General features: G+C 41.6%; 1 protein-coding gene across 1 annotated transcript in view; it reads right to left on the minus strand.

The window, feature by feature from the left end:
- The window catches only part of CTNNAL1 (catenin alpha like 1), a 448383-nt gene that overhangs the window by 92883 nt on the left and 334430 nt on the right, over positions 1–21070 (minus strand). The window contains exons 9-10 of the mRNA XM_073630832.1: positions 15932–16090; positions 9419–9511 (exon numbers count right to left, since the gene is read on the minus strand). Of these exons, the coding sequence (XP_073486933.1) occupies positions 9419–9511; positions 15932–16090 (252 nt within the window). The remainder of the gene's footprint in view (positions 1–9418; positions 9512–15931; positions 16091–21070) is intronic.

The raw sequence follows: 21070 nt of genomic DNA on the forward strand, positions 1-21070 counted from the left end.
GGTGTGCGGCAACCATTTCCCCCAGCCTCTCACCTGTAGTAGCGGCCTCCAATGGGCGTTGGCAAGGTAAGAATGGCGCTCTCCCACACTCAGCCGGTATTCTCAGATAGATGGTGAGAGGAGAAAAAGTGGCTCCATAGTGTAGTACTTTTAAAATAATTTATTGCAAAACACTATAGTAACTTACATAAAAATCAGAGCGATCAGCGATAAAAGCAAAGGCTTCCGGGTTCGGCCGTACCTGGAAGCAGCAGCGCCTGGCTCCTTCCTTCCTCCCTCCCTGACGCGTTGCATCACACCACACGTTACTTTTTCAAAGGGATAAGGAGTCAGGTGCCAGACAGCCAGTATAAATAGTGACTGCTATCATGACAACAGCGGATCACCGAATCAGCTAAAATCTTGGTGCATACTAGGCAATGGAAGGCATCTTCAATAGATATAATACATATAAAAACCATATACAGAGTATGGATAGAAGATTAATAAACGTATTCACTCTTCTAGTGAGAACAATAATGCTGTGGAAAATAAAAATAAATAGAAATATTAAAATAAACCAAATGCACATACGCCATCTGGTGGTAGATAGAAATAAAAACCATCTACTAAAAAAAGCTATAGCCAAGGAACAAGAAAGAAAAGTCCCAAGTGCCATCAAGTGGCAGATAAAGAATAGGTATACTTCAAACCCACCAGCTCACTAGTGACATCTAGTGAGCACAAAGCACATCTATATACATATCCAGGGAGAGAATATATATTCCATCGCCCCCAACCCCACTGGTGACCCACCCTTAAGGTAAAAACATCCAATAAAGGGAAATCCACATATCTAAAATACATATTAATAGAGGAAAGACTAGTCCAGCTAATATCAGACCCCAGCAATACAACCTGAGGTTCCTACTGGGGGTAGACCTGATCACAAGGGCACATTTAACCTCAAAAAACAAAATGGCCATAATTAAAAATAGCATTATAAATACATTTAAAAATTAGAAATAAAACAATTAAGATCGAATTCTACGTTGTGCCCTAATGGCGATAAAGTACATAATTCGTAAATCCATCTAGACTCAGCTGGACTAATCTTAATTTTATTATCTCCCCTCCAATGGGGTTTATATTTTTCTATTCCGCAGACTTTTAGTGACCAGGGATCACTATTGTGGTATTTCGCATAATGTCTTGATAAGCTATACTTATAAAAACTCTTTTAGATGTTTTGCACATGTTCCCTCAGTCTTTTCCATAGTGCTCTCTTTGTCCTACCAATATATTGACTATGGCAGGGGCACTCTAGTAGGTAGACAACCCCAACACTACGGCATGAAATACCGTATCTCTCAAGTACGATCTCGTCTTCTTAACCACTGGTTGTAAAAACCAATCTATATATTCTCCAACCAGTGGTTAAGAAGAAAAGATCGTACTTGAGAGATACAAAACATCTCATCCAATTCCTCAATGATGTTACCTTGAGTGATGGACCCATCTATTTGGCAACTGCCGACGTTGCATCCCTTTATACAATTATTAAATCACGAACAGGCCATACAAGCGACTAAATGGGCCCTCAGAAGTCTGAGCAGTTTGAAGTGTAAACAATATTGGACTGCTTAAGATATAGTTTAGATTCTAATTACTTTTGGCACAATAATAACTACTATAAACAAATCTGTGGAATTGCGATGGGCGCTAAGTATGCGCCCAGCATTGCCAATTTATATATGTCAGAATGGGAGGAGGAAGCACTTTATAACAATGTACCACATCAGCTGACATTATTTAAACGATTTATAGATGATATTATAATCTGGAGTGGGAATAGAGAGAGCCTTATCGATTTTTGCTTCAATCTTAATACTAATAATAAAAACATAAAACTTACTTGGGAAATAAGCGACGAGAAAATTAATTTTCTAGATCTTGAAATAAAGAAAGAAGGAACTAAGTTAATCACTCAGACCTATTTTAAAACCGTTGATAGAAACAGCTATCTGCCTCTGGATAGCTATCACCATTCTGTATGGCTAGATAATATACCGAAGGGTCAGCTTAAGGCGAAATTGCACCACAAAAGAAACGTTTCTTGAACAAGCAAAAATGATTGGAGAGAGATTTGTCCAAAAGAGATATCACGCTGAGTATATTGAAGAAAAAATAAATGATGTTGCATTACTTGATAGAGAGAAATTAATATAAGATAATATCAAAAATACAGCTCATCAAGATAACATACCTATTATCATGGATTTCAACATCCAGCACAAGCAAATCGAGAGAATCAGAAAACACTGGGATATCATTAAAACAGATCGTCATTTGGGCACTATCTTGTCGAATAAACCTAAATTCGTATACAGAAGAGCCCCTACTTTGAGGGATCATTTGGCAAAAAATGTCCTGGACCCCCAAATAAGAAAAAGTTTTCTTTTTTTGAGGGTAAGGGATACTATCCATGTAAAAGCTGTTACACGTGTCGACATACGAAAGAAAACAAAAAAAAAAAAGAAATCGAGTTTTACTTCAACTGTAGCGTTACAGAACTACCCGATAGAAGATTTTATTTCATGCCGTAGTGAATTGTCTACCTACTAGAGTGCCCCTGCCATAGTCAATATATTGGTAGGACAAAGAAAGCACTATGGAAGAGACTGGGGGAACATATGCAAAACATCAAAGAGAGTTTTGATAAGCATAGCTTATGAAGACATTATGCGAAATACCACAATAGTGATCCCTTGTCACTAAAAGTCTGTGGAATAGAAAAATATAAACCCCATTGGAGGGGAGGTAATAAAATTAGTCAAGCTGAGTCGAGATGGATTTACGAATTACGTACTTTATCGCCATTAGGGCACAACGTAGAATTCGATCTTAATTGTTTTATTTCTAATTTTTAAATGCATTTATGATGCTATTTAATTATGGTAATTTTGATTTTTGAAGTTAAATGTGCCATTGTGATCAGGTCTACTCCCATTAGGAACCTCAGGTTGTATTGCTGGGGTCTGATATTAGCTGGACTAGTCTTTCATCTATTACTATGTATTTTAGATATGTGGATTTCCCTTTATTGGATGTTTTTACCTTAGGGGTCACCAGTGGGGTTGGGGGCGTTGGAATATATATTCTCTCCCTGGATATGTATATAGATATGCTTTGTGCTCACTAGATGTCACTAGTGAGCTGGTGGGTTTGGAGTATACCTATTCTTTATCTGCCACTTGATGGCACTTGGGATCGATTTTTCTTTCTGGTTCCTTAGCCTTAGTTTTTCTTAGTAGATGGTTTTGATTTCTATCTACCACCAGATGGCGTGTGTGCATTTGGTTTATTTTAATATTTTTATTTTTTATTTTCCACAGCATTATTGTTCTCGCTAGAAGAGTTAATACGTTTATTAATCTTCTATCCATACTCTGTATATGGTTTTTATATGTATTATATCTATTGAAGATGCCTTCCATTGCCTAGTATGCACCGAGATTTTAGCTGATTTGGTGATCCGCTGTTGTCATGACAGCGGTCACTATTTATACTGGCTGTCCGCCACCCGACTCCTTATCCCTTTGAAAAAGTCACGTATGGTGTGACGCAACGTGTCAGGGAGGGAGGAGCCAGGTGCCGCTGCTTCCGGGTACGGACGAACCCAGAAGCCTTTGCTTTTATCGCTGTGATTTTTATGTAAGTTACTATAGTGTTTTGCAATAAATTATTTTAAAAGTACTACACTATGGAGCCACTTTTTTCTCCTCTCACCATCTATCTGAGAATACCGGCTGAGTGTGGGAGAGCGCCATTCTTACCTTGCCAACGTATGCTCCCCGGGAGCTGGGACTACTATTGGAAGTCGATCCTTTGCACAGTGTTGTCCACCTGTGGGTTCATGCTTGATTCGGCCCATTGGGAGCCGCTACTACAGGTGAGAGGCTGGGAGAAATGGTTGCTGCACACCGGAACAAGACTGGATGAATCTTTTTAGACACTTGCTGCCACTGCACTTGCACTTTCTCCACCTATAGAAGATTTCTTCCTGCTGATATTGGGAGTCGCATTGGAAGTCGCATTGCATGCTTTTTTGGACTGCACTTTATATTTTCCACCTTTATTATTACTACTCCGTTTGATGTTATTATATGTCATCAGTTCACATTGATTACACTTTACTTGTCTGGACACATATTATATATCATGTGGCATTGTTCACATTTTTTGTTTCTACTAATTTTGTTTGTTGCATATTATTTCCTCATTGTGTGAACATTGCACTTTCTTCGAATATTTATATATTATCTTTGCACATATCCACATATTCATTGATCATTTATTTAGGTCATAGATCATCTACGATTTCATCTTTTCAATTTTATTATTTGGTTTGAGTTGTTGCACTGAGACTGAGGTAGCGCCACATAGGTAAAATATATTTTACCTGAGTTACGTGAGTACACTGTTTTATGTTGGCAGCTCCTTGTCTAGCTTATTAATTAGTGTGTTTTTTACGCATTAGTTATTACTCTTTATTTATTTAACTCCATACACTAACACGCTGCTATTCAACCCGGGGCAACCCGCAAAATGCTACCTCCCTATTCTTTGCATACGCGGGAGAAAAATTCCCTCACACCCTTATTCACTCTTCCGTGCTACCACTACCTGATATTGTCCAGGCTGGTCCTGACAACATTGGGTATTTATATGACTATATCCCCCTCACTGTATTGACCTTCGGTACTAAAAGTGCTTCCCTAGCTATACCCCCCTTGAAGATACCCAATCTACCACTTTGTCCCACTGGCAGAAAATATAACACTCCCCTGTACAGGTCAACTAACCCTATGTCAACATTGCTTGATGAGTCTCCTAGCTCCCCCATCCAGACACAGTAAGAACCCGATCGGGGTGTCTGGATGCCAAGGGAGCAGATATAAGTTTACCTGGCTTTAACCCTCACCAAAACATGCACACTAGACTTTGTTCCTTGCTCCAATAACACCAGTGGAGACTTTTTCTTACCATACGCGACAACCTCTCCACAAGTTTCACAAGATCTATTATTTGGTTTGGTTTTACAGATAGAAATGTTGTTTAATGATTACTCTACTTCTACTACTGTACTGAAATTGTTCTGTACACATTTCAAGCGTATTAGTAATGTAACTTCTCCATGATGTATTGTACTTTCCTTGTTATGACAAAAAACGCAATAAAAAATTGAAACAAACAAAAAAAAAAAATCCACTTTAAGGCAAATCTAGTAACAACTGTATACAGGGTCGCTGAGAAGATGGTAAGCACAGATCCTCTTGTACTGGGCAGCAGGGGAATCAGATATGGGCACGAGAGGGGCAAAAAGGGGCAAATTCAGGAACCGATCCCCTGTGTCTTTCTGAAATCCGGATTCTCCTCCTTTCCCTCTTGCTGGCTTTCAGCTGCTGCAGGGAAAGACACACAGAAGATCGTTTCTAGTAATTGACACCCATCCCCCGATCACCCTTCCTGTCCAAAATTGTATTCTCTGTGCTGTCTGCCCCCCTCGTGCCAGCAGTGGTGCTGGCTTCGCTCCACTATTTTTGGCTGCCTCTGGCACACAAGGCCAGGGATCTTCAGGATGGAGAATAGGGGAAGAGGCTGGTAAGTATGTAATTTTTATTGGCCCCTTCCTTTTGTGAATGAAAACAAATGAGTGATCAATACCAATCACTTGCTGTATTTATAACGGAAGCATAGTAAATGGTGTTTACTATGCTTCAGTTTGTGAATGAACAAAAGCCTCTGTACAGAGCGCTTTGTTCAATCACTATCCACAGCAGCTGAGCCTGCAGAGAAAGGGACTGAGGAATTTATATCTGTTTAGACCCCTAATATTTCACCAAAGTCCCCTAAACAGCATTGTAAAATAAAAATATATCTATAGCGCTCTATAAAAAAAACACTGATTCACACTGTACAGGCCGCAGCACTCATGTGAATGAGCCCCAAGACATCATTCACACACACAACTTTTTTTTATTACTATACTGGATTTATACAGCGCCAACAGTTTGCGCAGAACTTTACAACATGAGGACACACAGTACAGTTACAATACCATTCAATAAAAGAGGAATCATAGGGCCCTGTTAGAGCCTACAATCTAAGTCTAATTAACTCAATGTAGTTTTATCTTTTCGATTTTGCAGGAATTTTGTAAGCCATTTTGTCTAATGCACTGTACACACGGCCGGATTTTCCGACGGAAAATGTGTGATAGGACCTTGTTGTCGGAAATTCCGGCCGTGTGTGTGGGCTCCATCACACATTTTCCATCGGAATTTCCGACACACAAAGTTTGGGAGCAGGATATAAAATTTTCCGACAACAAAATCCGTTGTCGGAAATTCCGATCGTGTGTACACAAATCCGACGCACAAAGTGCCACGCATGCTCAGAATAAAAAAGACGAAAGCTATTGGCTACTGCCCCGTTTATAGTCAGGACATACGTGTTTTACGTCACCGCGTTCAGAACGATCGGATTTTCCAACAACTTTGTGTGATCGTGTGTATGCAAGACAAGTTTGTGCCAACATCCGCCTGAAAAAATCCATGGATTTTGTTGTCGGAATGTCCGATCAATGTCCGACCGTGTGTACAGGGCATTAGTGTCCACTAATAATGATTTTAGAGGGTTTTTTTGTGAAAATATTGTTTTATTATTTTGGAGGGGCCCACTCAGGTAAGCTATAGCGGGTCCCGTGGCTTTTAACAGCCCTGACTGTATATTTACACAGAATAAGCAGTGTATTCTCTTCCTCTTGAAGGTCCATTCAGCAAAATTTATTGTAACACATAGCTTCCAATATGTACTCTGAAATGGCATGCATACAGGCTTACCAACAAGCATTCCTGTCTTTGGGCCAGAAGCTACACTGACAACCGATTCCTTGGATTGTTGGCTCACATCTTGCAACTTTCAGTCTCCCTATCTCTCATTTCCAGGATAGCAATCTGACAAGTCTGAGTCAGATTTTGGAAACAGTTTTAGCCAACACAGAGAGCAGAAAGTGTGTTTTGTAGTAAGACTTACAGTAAGCCACTCCAAGCAATACATACCAACATAAAGAGAAAAAAAAAAAAAAAACAGCAAGATCACCTGCAACTTAGTGGAACATTCCCCATTATCTGAAAAAGCAGACCCAGCAAAAAGAAGGTTACAAATTAAAAGACAACTGCCAAAATTTCAATTCATGTATGGGCAGCCTGGTGGTACAAATGATCAACTTGTGTACAACCAGCCTGTTGGGTTTTGACTGAATGATTAATCAGTGTGTTCTGCTGGCAGGGAAGGCCCACCCCCATGCTCCCCACCAGCAAAACACAAAAGCACAAGAAATAGCAAAGAAAATTGCTAATCTATGGCCTAAGGCAGGTCATTCATAAGCAAGAACTGCAGATACATACAAGTTAGAATGCTTAAAGCTGGTCAAACATGGATCGAAATTCAGCCAGTTCTGCAGAGACCAGACAACTTTCTATCCATGTACAGTATTGGCAGGGAGGTTGTACAGAAGTTGATCTACTGAAAAGCAGCAGCAGAAAAAGCATAGAAGCCATAAATTAAGAGGTGTAAGAGCTGATGCTTTTACCATACATAAAAAGAAATTAACTGAAATTTAAAGGAAAAGTTGTGGGAAAAAAAAAAATCATAAATGCGCATCTTTTTGCGGGTAAAAAAATAGCATTTATTTTATTTTATTAGCATGAGCCTGCAAAGCATTGCACCTGCAATCAGCAGGTGCCTTTAGGTTTCTTCAGAGGTGCCTTGGCAAAATACCTAAAAATTGACCAAAAATTGTATACAAGCCACCAGATGGACAAAGCCACGGGTTTTGATTGTACACCATTACAACCCTCCAACTACCAGTGTCCTAACAACCAATGATGCCATTAGTTGATAAGTAAATTGGGCGCCTGCCTGGCATCCTTGTTTGCTGCTCCTCTGCCCCTCTACATCAGCACGGGGATCACATTACCTGAGCGATAGAGAGAAACTGAGGGACAGAAGAAATATTGAAATACTAGTCAGAACCAGTGTGCAAAGGAGCATTTGCTTTGGAAGAGTAAATCACCTCCAACGTTGGGTGCCCTACCTGTGTGAATATTGCTATGCCCTACCTGTGTGAATGTTGCTATGTAAAACTATTAGTTTGGTTTTTCATATTTTAGAATGGGATGCCTCGAGATTGTGTAGAATTTTAAAGGGTGCCTTGACTGAAAAATGGTTGGGAAACACTGACCTAGAACATTAAACAGCGCCCTGGTAGTTCATTAAGAAACACAAGCCGACAAAACCACAAAGGCGGTCGGTACTTGTAGTTTCCACAGTTACAAAACACTCTGGATGAAGCGGTCGGAGCTCAGCACGGCTGTGTTTTTTTTTTTTAATTGTGACAGCGAGTGGTGGGAGATGATTCCCCACTTGCTGTCACAAAAGGGGATTGGTGGGGGTTGGTGCATCTGTAATATGTTACATCTTACAACACGGGTCTCAAACTGGTGGCCCTCCAGCTGCTGCGAAACTACAAGTCCCATCATGCCTCTGTCTGTGGGAGTCATGCTTGTAACTGTCAGCCTTGCAATGCCCCATGGAACTTGTAGTTTCGCAACAGCTGGAGGTTCCGCCAGTTGGAGACCCCTGCCTTACACCATGAACTTCTGCTGCTTTAAAACACACAAAAAAAAACAGATAAGGGCAGCTGCACAGTTCGCAATGCACCACTCTGGGTATACAGTACTGCAGAAACTAGTCATCCATACAAAAGATACTTCCACTTATAGTAAGTGGACTCAAGAGTCCCACTTAAAAAAAAAAAAAAAAAAAAAAAAAAAAAGGTATCAATCTACTCGCAGATGTGATCAATGGCATGATTTAACGTTGTAATAGTACTGTATTACTCAACACCTGCCCAGAATCTATTTGGCAGTTTTCCAATTTGAAGATTGCAGCATTTTTAGTACAGCGCCTATTTGTGTACAGATAGAACTCCCCTTACTGTGAAAGGCTTTCTTGGGGTGGCAATAATTTCACAAATAAGTTCTGTGGTCGGTTTAACCTGCAGAACATCAAGTTTAAAATTAAACATTTCCTAAAAATCAAACCATGCAGTACAAATCATATTTTTATGTTGTTTTATACTCTGAGACAGTGTAATGTCAGTAAGTAAATTAGCTAGGAGTGTGCAGGTGGGAATGCATACCCCTCCAGTGTGGCCTAAACGGTTCCCTTATGTAATCTTCTAGAATACAGTGGAATTCCATTCTCAGCTTCAAAAGACAGTCTTGACAAATCACAATGTGATCTAATATAAATACTGCACATATTTCTGTTATGCTTACATACTGGTAACAAGGGAAAGAAAATTCCATACCTGAGGACCAGTCACCTGAAAGGTATCTTCAGCATGAATACAAGTAATTTCCAAAGGTTCTGTACCCGAAACATGTCTCAACAACCGACAAGACTGCAAGTAAAAACATACATTCTTCAGTAAATGAAACATACAGCTTTAGAAAAAAGGTCTATACTGTTCAGCTATGATGTAGGAATGGAAATAAGACAAAACAACAGATTGTTTTGCTGTGGGAGTTTTTTTATTTTATTTTTTGCTTCTGCGGTATTTCCGATGCCCGAGGCATGACAAATACAATATAGTAATTTTCTGCATCTCTTTAGCTTCTTGCAACAGTTAGACTTCTGTCCAAATGAAGAGGATGTTTCAGGTAAACTACCATACCAATTTGATAATTCCTCAAAACACTACTTCAGTTAACCAATATTTGCATCTAGGCCACACAACAAAAAACTTTATCATCACTCCTGAAGAAAGTATTCACAGTATTAAATGGCAAAAGACTTCTAACATTTAAGATGTTGCTGGGAAGACTTTCTTGCCCTGTGCATCATTACTGAATTTAATTACAGGCAAACTGTCAAAGAAACATGTCATTTTGTTGGTTAAAAAAAAATAACTGTACAAAAGATAAGTCTGGAGAGCATTGCCTTATGTTTAGGAGCAAAGTTACATTTCACTCTAGTTTTACTTGCTCTCTGCAACATACAATTCTAATATATCTCGTTTTACGTTATCTGTCAGAATGAAACAACTTACAGCACTATCTACCAGAAAAAAACATGAACACTAAAATGCAACTATTTTTTGTCATCACTCAAAAAGAACAAAGGGATAAAAATGCTATTAAGCCCTCATGCACACAGGCTGTTAAAAAAACGTTATGAAAACGCCAGTATTTTAGCAGTGACTTTTTTCAGCTTTTTTCAGCGTTTTTGTAATAGCGTTTTTGAGCGTTTTTGAGCGTTTTTCCGCGTTAGCGTTTTTGAGCGTTTTTTTTTTTTTCAAATTTTTTTTTTTTTTTCAATGGATCAAAAACGCTAAAAAACGTTGGTGAATGACGTTTTTGAGCGTTTTTCAGCGTTAGAGCGTTTTTACAGCTGAAAAACGTCTCTCAGAACCCACTGGTCCTGGGTTTTTTTTACAGCTTAAAAACGCCTATGCCACTTGCAGCTCAAAAACGCCTAGGTGGGCATGAAGCCATAGACTAACATAGACAGGCCTTTTTAAGCTGCAAAAAAAGCTCAAAAAAGCAGCTGTAAAAACGTCCGTGTGCATGAGGACTAAACGTTCTGAAACATTATTACTGCTTCAAAAGCATATACATTAAAGTGCATGACCAGTCAAAACTTTGTTTCTTAGTTTTGTGTAAAATGGGGAATAGTAGGAGCCTTTTCAGGCTGTTACGGTTATCTGGGGCTCCATTACAAATGGGCTTGACAAAAACATAACCACCACTGGTAAACCTATATATAACCAACACTACTTTTTCCTGATAAGCAGTACAATACTATTAGAAAACAAAACACATTCAATTAAAAAAATATCCAATATTTTAAGAAACAATTCCAGGCAATAAGTAAAACCAGTGAGTGAGCTACAAATGCAGAATTTCTAGCAGGGTTAAAGGCAGAAAGTGCATTTTATTAACCTAAATTTAAGTTTTTGGTAATCTGCAAAGGCCAGAATTCAGAGACCACATCTCAAGTGATTGCTGGGTTCCTGAAACCAGCACTGTGTAACTTCCTCTCTCCCGTCTTTCTTTATCATTAAGCACAATCATACTTTCAAGGTAGGTTTGAATATGATTGGTGACCGTGGGAAACCTGTGACTTTTACAACTGGTTTTCTGCATGTGATAGACAGCAAGGAGCCTGTAGAGGGCAAGTCCAGGATTAGGCAGCGAGTAAATCAATTCACCCACAGGGTGAATAAAAACCTTTTTTGATTGGTGCAGCAGAGACCTGTTGAATTTTGATCTGTGTATAGCCCTCACTGTTCGACAGAAGGGGATCGCTAGATCACCTTCTGTCAAACAGACCCACTGGAAAACCTTTGATCAGTGGCTTGCAGCCAAACAGCTACAGCACTGATCAATGTATTCTGACAGCGGAGAGTCCTGCTGTCAAAATACAATGTCCCAGCGGGGTGGGATGGGAAGGATTCCTGCACTCACCTCGCTTGTGTGGATGCAGGAATCTTTTGGTTCATTTTTGTTTTTGTTCAGCCAGCAGGCTGAAAAAAAGTTGTGTACCCAGCTTTAGTTAAACAGAACAGGCTTCAGGAAGTCTAATCATTTTGTTTCTTTAAGGCCTCTTACACTTATGCCGACATGTCGGGAGAGCCATTATTGGAGGCACTGCGAGTTTGAGCAAGGAGGGGAATTGAGAAACTAAATGCAACCCCGGAGCCAGCATTGGAGGTCATCCACTATAGAGGAGACACGGAAGGACCCCAGAGAATACCATACAGGCGGTCCCCTATTTACAAACATCCGACTTACAAACGACTTCTACTTACAAACGGAGGGAGACAACAGGAAGTGAGAGAAAATCTACCCTTGGAAGGGAAATTCTCTCCTGTAAGAGTTAATATGGGAAAAAGGTGTCTCCACTGATGTTTTATCACCAATCCTTGTTTCCCTAATAACCCCAAATTTTCAAAATCAATTGTCATTGGGACAGAAAGTAAGGTGAAATCTTCTGAACAGGGGCACAGACAGCAAAACAAATGTTATAGGGGTGATAACCCTTCCCTATGTTATCCAAAAAGCTTCAAAATAGATTTTTTTGGCTGGAGCTACACTTAAAAAATGTAACTGTTCCAACTTACAGATTCAACTTAAGAACAAGCCTACAGTCCCTATCTTGTTTGTAACCCGGGGACCGCCTCTGTATTGGGATTGGTCCCCATTAAGTGACCTACAGGCACGGTAGACTCTTTTTACTATAAGGCCGAGGAATACAACTCATCTGGTGAGTGCGGATCTTTACACTACCCACGGGAGGTGGATGCACTGACACCTAGGGGACACTGAGCACTACAGCACCTTTTGCACAAGCAAAGACTCTGTTCAGCACAATTATCACTATATGCACTTTAAAGGGGTTGTAAACCCTTGCGGTTTTTTACCTCAATGCATTCTATCAGCCATTAGGAGTAGCAGGCCCTGTCCACACTCTATTTCAACACAGCCATTAATGTCTAAACCGCTGGCAACAAAAGTGAGTACACCTCTAAGTGCAAATGTCCAAATTGGGCCCAAAGTGTCAATATTTTGTGTGGCTACCATTATTTTCCAGCACTGCCTTAACCCTCTTGGGCATGAAGTTCACCAGAGCTTCACAGGTTGTCACTGGAGTCCTCTTCCACTCCTCAATGACGACATCACAGGGCTGGCGGATCTTAGAAACTTTTCGCTCCTCCACCTTCCATTTGAGGATGCCACACAGATGCTCAATAGGGTTTAGGTCTGGAGACATGCTTGGCCAGTCCATCACCCTTACCCTAAACTTCTTTAGCAAGGCAGTGGTCGTCTTGGGGGTGTGTTTGGGGTAGAGGTGCACTGAAATTTCAGCTGCCGAAAATTATCGCCCGAAAACAGTGTTTTTTCATTCGGCCGAATGAAAAAACAGCCGATACCGAAAGGGGGCATGATCCACCCCGCGTGCAGCCCATTGCGGGTGTGCCATCCTGGTTCACCCAGTCCTCCACTGCCTCCTCCCCTCGTCGTGATTTCCATGTTTCACTGAGCTTAATTGCCCGGTCGCAGCAACAATGTCCCGCCTCCTGTGATAGACGACACGCTGATCCAATGGTGGGACATTGAATCAGCGTAACACGATTACAGGATTGTTACTGCGGCCCGGGCAATTCAAATCCAGCTCCGTGACACACGGAGATCGTCGCTGATGCGGGCACAGGCAGGCTGCATATGATGGGTACTGGTAAAGCTGCTGGGCACTGGCAAGCTGCATATAATGGGAATTGGTGGGGCCGCTGGCCACTGGCAAGCTGCATATGATGGGCACTGGTGGGCTGCATATAATGGGCAATGGTGAGGCTGCTGGGCACTGGCTGGCTGTATATGATGGGCAATGGTGAGGCTGCTGGGCACTGGCTGGCTGCATATGACGGTCACCGGTGGGGCTGCTGGCCACTGGCAGGCTGCATATGACGGGCACCGGTGAGGCTGCTGGCCACTGGCAGGCTGCATATGACGGCACCAATGAGGCTGCTGATGACAGGCACCGGTGAGGCTGCTGATGACAGGCACCGGTGAGGCTGCTGATGACAGGCACCGGTGAGGCTGCTGATGACAGGCACCGGTGAGGCTGCTGATGACAGGCACCGGTGAGGCTGCTGATGACGGGGCACTGGTGAGGCTGCTGATGATGGGGCACTGGTGAGGCTTCATTGATCTCTTAATTCATGCCTGCTAGAGGTGCACTGAATGGAAATTTTGCTAATACTATTAGCAGTGTGTTTAAGTTTAAGTAAGAGATTGCAGACATGATACAAGAAATGGTTAGAGACTGCATTTTTCTTGACCTTTCTTGCACTAAATGTGCCAATAATGGCCAACAATAAATTCATATTAATTTAATCTGATGATATTAATTAAAATGTTTAATACAATACAATCATATATAAAAATATAAATATTTTTTAAAAACTGTCTTTTTGGTATCGGTTTTCGGCCTAGTGCATCCTTTATTTTTGGTACCAAAATCTCCATTCGGTGCACCCCTAGTTTGGGGTCATTATCATGATGGAATACTGCCCTGCAGCCCAGTCTCTGAAGAGAGGGATCATGCTCTGCTTTAGTATGTCACAGTACATGTTGGCATTCATGGTTCCCTCAATGAACTGTAGCTCCCCAGTGCTGGCAGCACTCATGCAGCCCCAGATCATGACACTCCCCACCACTATGCTTGACTGTAGGCAAGACACACTTGTCTTTGTACTCCTCACCTGGTTGCTGCCATACACACTTGACACCATCTGAACCAAATAAGTTTATCTTGGTCTCATCAGACCACAGGACATGGTTCCAGTAATCCAAGTCCTTGTCTTCAGCAAACTGTTTGCGGGCTTTCTTGTGCAGAAGAGGCTTCCTTCTGGGACGAAAGCCATGCAGACCAATTTGATGCAGTGTGTCTGAGCACTGACAGGCTGACCCCCCACCCCTTAAATCTCTGCAGCAATCATACGTCTATTTCCCAAAGACAACCTCTGGATATGACGCTGAGCATGTGCGCTCAACTTCTTTGGTCGACGATGGCGAAGCCTGTTCTGAGTGGAACCTGTCCTGTTAAACCGCTGTATTGTCTTGGTCACCGTGCTGCAGCTCAGTTTCAGGGTCTTGGCAATCTTCTTATAGCCTAGGCCATCTTTATGTAGAGCAACAATTCTTTTTTTCAGATCCTCAGAGTTAGTTGCCATGTGGTGCCATGTTGAACGTCCAGTTACCAGTATGAGAGAGAGCGATAACACCAAATTTAACACCTACTCCCATGCACACCTGAGACCTTGTAACACCAACAAGTTACATGAAACCGGGGAGGGAAAATGGCTAATGCGCCCAATTTGGACATTTCACTTAGGGGTGTACTCACTTTTGTTGCCAGCAGTTTAGACATTAATAGCTATGTGTTGAGTTATTTTAAGGGGACAGCAAATTTACACTGTTATACAAGCTGTACACTCACTACTTTACATTGTAGCAAAGTGTCATTTCTTCAGTGTTGTCACATGAAAAGATATAATAAAAAATTTACAAAAATGTGAGGGGTGTACTCACTTTTGTGAGATACTGTACATTACAAGGTCAGAAAAAGAGGACACTGAGTGAACATTCTGATTTAGGCCAATTAAGTGTTTAGTTGGTAACATTAGAAGCTCACTGATTAATTAATTTCACCTGTTTCCTGGAAGTTTTCTTTTAAATGACAAACCAAAAATATGACACCAAAACAAACACAGAGGACACATTTTAGGGCTTTAGGTTTTGATATTTGCTTGCCACTCAGCTGCATACAATTCTTGGGTTGCTGAAATTGGCCAGTTAGCCTGTACCCTGAGTTTGCTGGCAAAAGATTTTTAATTCTCACCATGAAACTATCTGCTATTTATGTACACTTTTAGGTCTGTTTTTCAGGCGCACACACTTGAGAATTAAAATTATTACCAACCACTGTCCCAAGCCTAATGCAAGGTACAGAAAGTTACATGTACAACATATCTGAAGAAAGAAGGCTGCACTGTACAAACCGACTTTTGGAAGTAGCGGTAAACTCCAGATTGCCTCCTGGAAGCCATACCAAATCTGGCAAGGAAAAGCTACATAAAACATGACATAAATCTGATGGCCTGTTGGGGTTCATCCTAGTGGCAAATATTCCTATATTGCACTAGAAGGATCTTAATTGTTGTAGGAGTGTATTATCTGAATGACAATATTGTTTACCAGTAAACATTCTACATAAGTTAAGAAAAATAAAGCAGTTTGCACGGAAACCAGAAACTCACCTCTGCAAGCTGCTCTCTCTGTTCTGACAACTTGCAGGTAAATTCTGCCACAGCTTCCAGATTTCCTTCTCCCCCAGAAATTTTCAAGGCCTTTAGGATCATATGATCTGCATGGTATTTTAATAAGTCTGTAGCAAGTGTTGTAGCTGAACTGTGAAGCTAAATGACATTAGAAAAGTGAATTATAGTACAATGCTAGTACAACGGCAGAACACACATTAAATTTGTAACATTGTTATTTGTGATTGCTTCTGATGTTTCAGAAGGATGTCCATTAACCAAAAGATCAGGCGATTGCAGACTTGGCAAGATTTATTTATGGCCAAATTAGGTTAACCACTTCAGCCCCGGAAGGATTTACCCCCTTCCTGACCAGAGCACTTTTTACAATTTGGCACTGCGTCGCTTTAACTGCTAATTGCGCGGTCATGCAATGCTGTACCCAAACGAAATTTGCGTCCTTTTCTTCCCACAAATAGAGCTTTCTTTTGATGGTATTTGATCACCTCTGCCGTTTTTATTTTTTGCGCTATAAACGGAAAAAGACCGAAAATTTTGAAAAAAAATGATATTTTCTGCTTTTTGTTATAAAAAAAATCCAATAAACTCAATTTTAGTCATACATTTAGGCCAAAATGCATTCGGCCACATGTCTTTGGTAAAAAAAATGTCAATAAGCGTATATTTATTGGTTTGCGCAAAAGTTATAGCGTCTGCAAACTAGGGTACATTTTCTGGAATTTACACAGCTTTTAGTTTATGACTGCCTATGTTATTTCTTGAGGTACTAAAATGGCAGGGCAGTACAAAACCCCCCCAAATGACCCCATTTTGGAAAGTAGACACCCCAAGGAAATTGCTGAGAGGCATGTTGAGCCCATTGAATATTTATTTTTTTTGTCCCAAGTGATTGAATAATGACAAAAAAAAAAAAAATTACAAAAAGTTGTCACTAAATGATATATTGCTCACACAGGCCATGGGCATATGTGGAATTGCACCCCAAAATACATTCTGCTGATTCTCCTGAGTACGGGGATACCACATGTGTGGCACTTTTTGGGAGCCTAGCTTCATACGGGGCCCCGAAATCCAATCACCGCCTTCAGGATTTCTAAGGGCATAAATTTTTGATTTCACTCCTCACTACCTATCACAGTTTCGAAGGCCATAAAATGCCAAGATAGCACAAAACCCCCCAAAATGACCCCATTTTGGAAAGGAGACACCCCAAGCTATTTGCTGAGAGGCATGGTATTTTGCAGCTCTCATTTGTTTTTGAAAATGAAGAAAGACAAGAAAAATGTATTTTTTTTTTCTTTTTTCAATTTTCAAAAGTTTGTGACAAAAAGTGAGGTCTGCAAAATACTCACTATACCTCTCAGCAAAAAGCTTTGGGTGTCTATTTTCCAAAATGGGGTCATTTGGGGGGGGGGGGGGGTTGTGCCATCTGGGCATTCCATGGCCTCCGAAACTGTGATAGGCAGTGAAGAGTGAAATAAAAAATTTACGCCCTTAGAAAGCCTGAAGGCGGTGCTTGGTTTTCGGGGTCCCGTACGCGGCTAGGCTCCCAAAAAGTCTCACACATGTGGTATCCCCGTACTCAGGAGAAGCAACAGAATTTATTTTGGGGTGTAATTTCACATATTCCCATGGCATGTTTGAGCGATATATCATTTAGTGACAACTTTGTGCAAAAAAAAAAAAAAAAAAAAAAAATTTGTCTTTTTGCCGCAACTTGTGTCACAATATAAAATATTCCATGGACTCGACATGCTTCTCAGCAAGTAGCTTGGGGTGTCTACTTTCCAAAATGGGGTCATTTGGGGGGGTTTTGAACTGTCCTGGCATTTTATGCACAACATTTAGAAGCTTATGTCACACATCACCCACTCTTCTAACCACTTGAAGACAAAGCCCTTTCTGACACTTTTTGTTTACATGAAAAAATTATTTTTTTTTGCAATAAAATTACTTTGAACCCCCAAACATTATATGTTTTTTTAAAGCAAATGCCCTACAGATTAAAATGGTGGGTGTTTCATTTTTTTTTTTTCACACAGTATTTGCGCAGCGATTTTTCAAACGCATTTTTTGGGGAAAAAACACACTTTTTAAAATTTTAATGCACTAAAACACACTATATTGCCCAAATGTTTGATGAAATAAAAAAGATGATCTTAGGCCAAGTACATGGATACCAAACATGACATGCTTTAAAATTGTGCACAAACATGCAGTGGCGACAAATTAATACATTTTTAAAAGCCTTTAAAAGCCTTTACAGGTTACCACTTTAGATTTACAGAGGAGGTCTACTGCTAAAATTACTGCCCTCGATCTGACCTTCACGGTGATACCTCACATGCATGGTGCAATTGCTGTTTACATTTGACACCAGACCGACGCTTGCGTTCGCCTTTGCGCGAGAGCAGGGGGGGACAGGGGTGCTTTTTTTTTTTTTTTTTTCTCTTTATTATTTTTTTGATTTTTTATCTTATTTTTAAACTGTTCCTTTCATTTTTATTTTTTTTAATCATTTTTATTGTTATCTCAGGGAATGTAAATATCCCCTATGATAGCAATAGGTAGTGACAGGTACTCTTTTTTGAAAAAATTGGGGTCTATTAGACCCTAGATCTCTCCTCTGCCCTCAAAGCATCTGACCACACCAAGATCGGTGTGATAAAATGCTTTCCCGATTTCCCAATGGCGCTGTTTACATCTGGCGAAATCTAAGTCATGAAATGCTCGTAGCTTCCGGTTTCTTAGGCCATAGAGATGTTTGGAGCCATTCTGGTCTCTGATCAGCTCTATGGTCAGCTGGCCGAATCACCGGCTGCATTCTCAGGTTCCCTGTTGGGACAGGAGAGCCAGAGAAAAACATGGAAGACGGTGGGGGGGGGTTATGGTTTTTTTATGGTTATATTCGTGGACACAGAGGGGTTTCTCCACAACACCAGTCGCCGTAGTAATTTGGGTCGTCGTGTCTGCATGAAGGGAGGTAAGAACAAAAACATTCTTATTGTCCCTCCACTTCATAGCGAGCAAATTATTACACTGCAAGCAGGCTCTCTCCCCCAGCCTAAGACGGGAATCTACAAGCCGCTGGGGAAAGCCCCGGCGATTAGGTCGCACGGTGCCACATGCTCCAATCTGTTGATCAAACAAATGACTAAAAAGTGGCACGCTCGTGTAATAATTGTCCACGTACAAGTGGTACCCCTTTCCGAATAAGGGTGACACCAAGTCCCACACTATCTTGCCAGCGCTTCCTATGTAATCAGGGCAGTTTGTCGGCTCTACGTGACTATCTTTGCCCTCGTAAACCATAAATCTACATGTATAGCCTGTGGCCCTGTCACAGAGCTTATACATCTTGACCCCGTATCTGGCACGCTTGCTGGGAAGGTATTGTTTGAATGACAAGCGGCCAGAAAATTTAATCAGGGACTCATCAACGCAAACAACTTGATGGGGGGTAAACAAGTCTGCAAAACGTTGGTTGAAGTGGTTTATGAGGGGCCAAATTTTGTAGAGCCGATCGTATCCAGGGTCTCCACGAGGACGACAGAGTTAATTGTCGTTGAAGTGCATGAACCGCAAAATCTGCTCGTATCGTGCCCTGGTCATGGAGGCAGAGAGCACGGGCATAAGGTGAATTGGGTCAGTGGACCAATATGACCGCAACTCACTCTTTTTAGTTATGCCCATGAGGAGGGAAAGGCCCAGAAAGTTCTTAAATTCGGAAACCGTAATTGGTCTCCAATCTCTGGCAAGGGAGGACTGGGGAATAGTGGCGATGTGTTGACCAGCGTACAAATTGCTTTGGTCCACAATAGATCTATAGAGATCTTCGGTGAAAAACAGCGAATAAAAATCCAGTGACGTAAGGTCAACTGTTTCCACCTGAATTCCGGGTTGGCCAGTGAAAGGGGGAAGTACGGGTGCTGCAGAAGTGGTGGGTTCCCAATTCGGATTGGTGAATGCAGCAGGAAGGGCACTATGGGCACGACGGGCCTGTGTTCGTCTTCTTGGTGGCAGCGGGACACTACTTGTGCTTGCCACCTCGCCAGCTTGAACTGCACTTATGGGACTCGCCACGTCACCAAGTGTTACTGCAGTGCTGGATGTACGACCAGGGTGTACTAGGCCGCTGGTGCTTGCCAGTTCACCAGAAGGAATAGCGGCACTAGTACTTCTCTGCTCCAAACAAGAGCCCTGCGGTTCTTGCACTTCAAGGACAGAAGAAGTAGTTCGGGGTCTGGTATGCCTGACCTTAGCAGGGACCACAACTCCATCGTCAGAGCTATCTGTCATGGAGCCGCTGTCCTCTACAGGATCGTATTCTGAGCCTGAATCTGACAGATGAGTGACTTCCTCTTCACTATCTGTCATGCTCAGAAACGTGTAGGCCTCTTCACTAGTGTACCTTCGATTTGCCATTTTGGGCTCTAAATTTAGGGGTACACTAGTGAGACTCACAGGCAAAAAAGCTCCTGACTGTTAGCGACTGATTCAAAACGCTACCAAAAAACTGTTAGCGATCGCAGGGATCAGGCCTGACTCTGCGAACGCTGCAGTTATGTGTGCTTAGTGTTTTGTAAGTGTCAGTGATCGATCGATACTGCACTTGGGTGGGCTGGGCTGGGCCGAGGAGCAAAACGCAGGTGCTAGCAGGTATCTGGGCTAATCCCGCTAACACTGCGTTTATGGGAACCCTAAACTGCTGGGGAGTATAGATCTGATCGGATCAGATATCGATCCGTTCAGATACTATAGCACTAAGGGAGGTGTATGCTGCGTGCATGGGTTTTAGCGGTACTGGCGCTAACCTGACGCTGCCTGGGGCGACGCAGACCTTATCTGATCCTAAAAACTTAACTTATATCACCGCCGGGCAATTAGGGGGTTAAACCTTTATAAGGAAATAAACAGCGGGTGCCCTAAAACTATAATAAACTATAAAAAACTATTAGAAACAAACTAACTAACCAGCGTCACCCGTAACACTTATACAGTGATCGCTGGTGAAAGGGTTAACTAGGGGGCAATCAAGGGGTTAAAGCCTTTATTAGGTAGTATATGGGGGTCCCTGTCGCTATAAAACACTGACAGCGAACCTATATACTTACCTCC

Source organism: Aquarana catesbeiana, linkage group LG05 (genome assembly GCF_042186555.1).
Source record: "Aquarana catesbeiana isolate 2022-GZ linkage group LG05, ASM4218655v1, whole genome shotgun sequence".
Taxonomy (NCBI): Eukaryota; Metazoa; Chordata; class Amphibia; order Anura; family Ranidae; genus Aquarana; species Aquarana catesbeiana.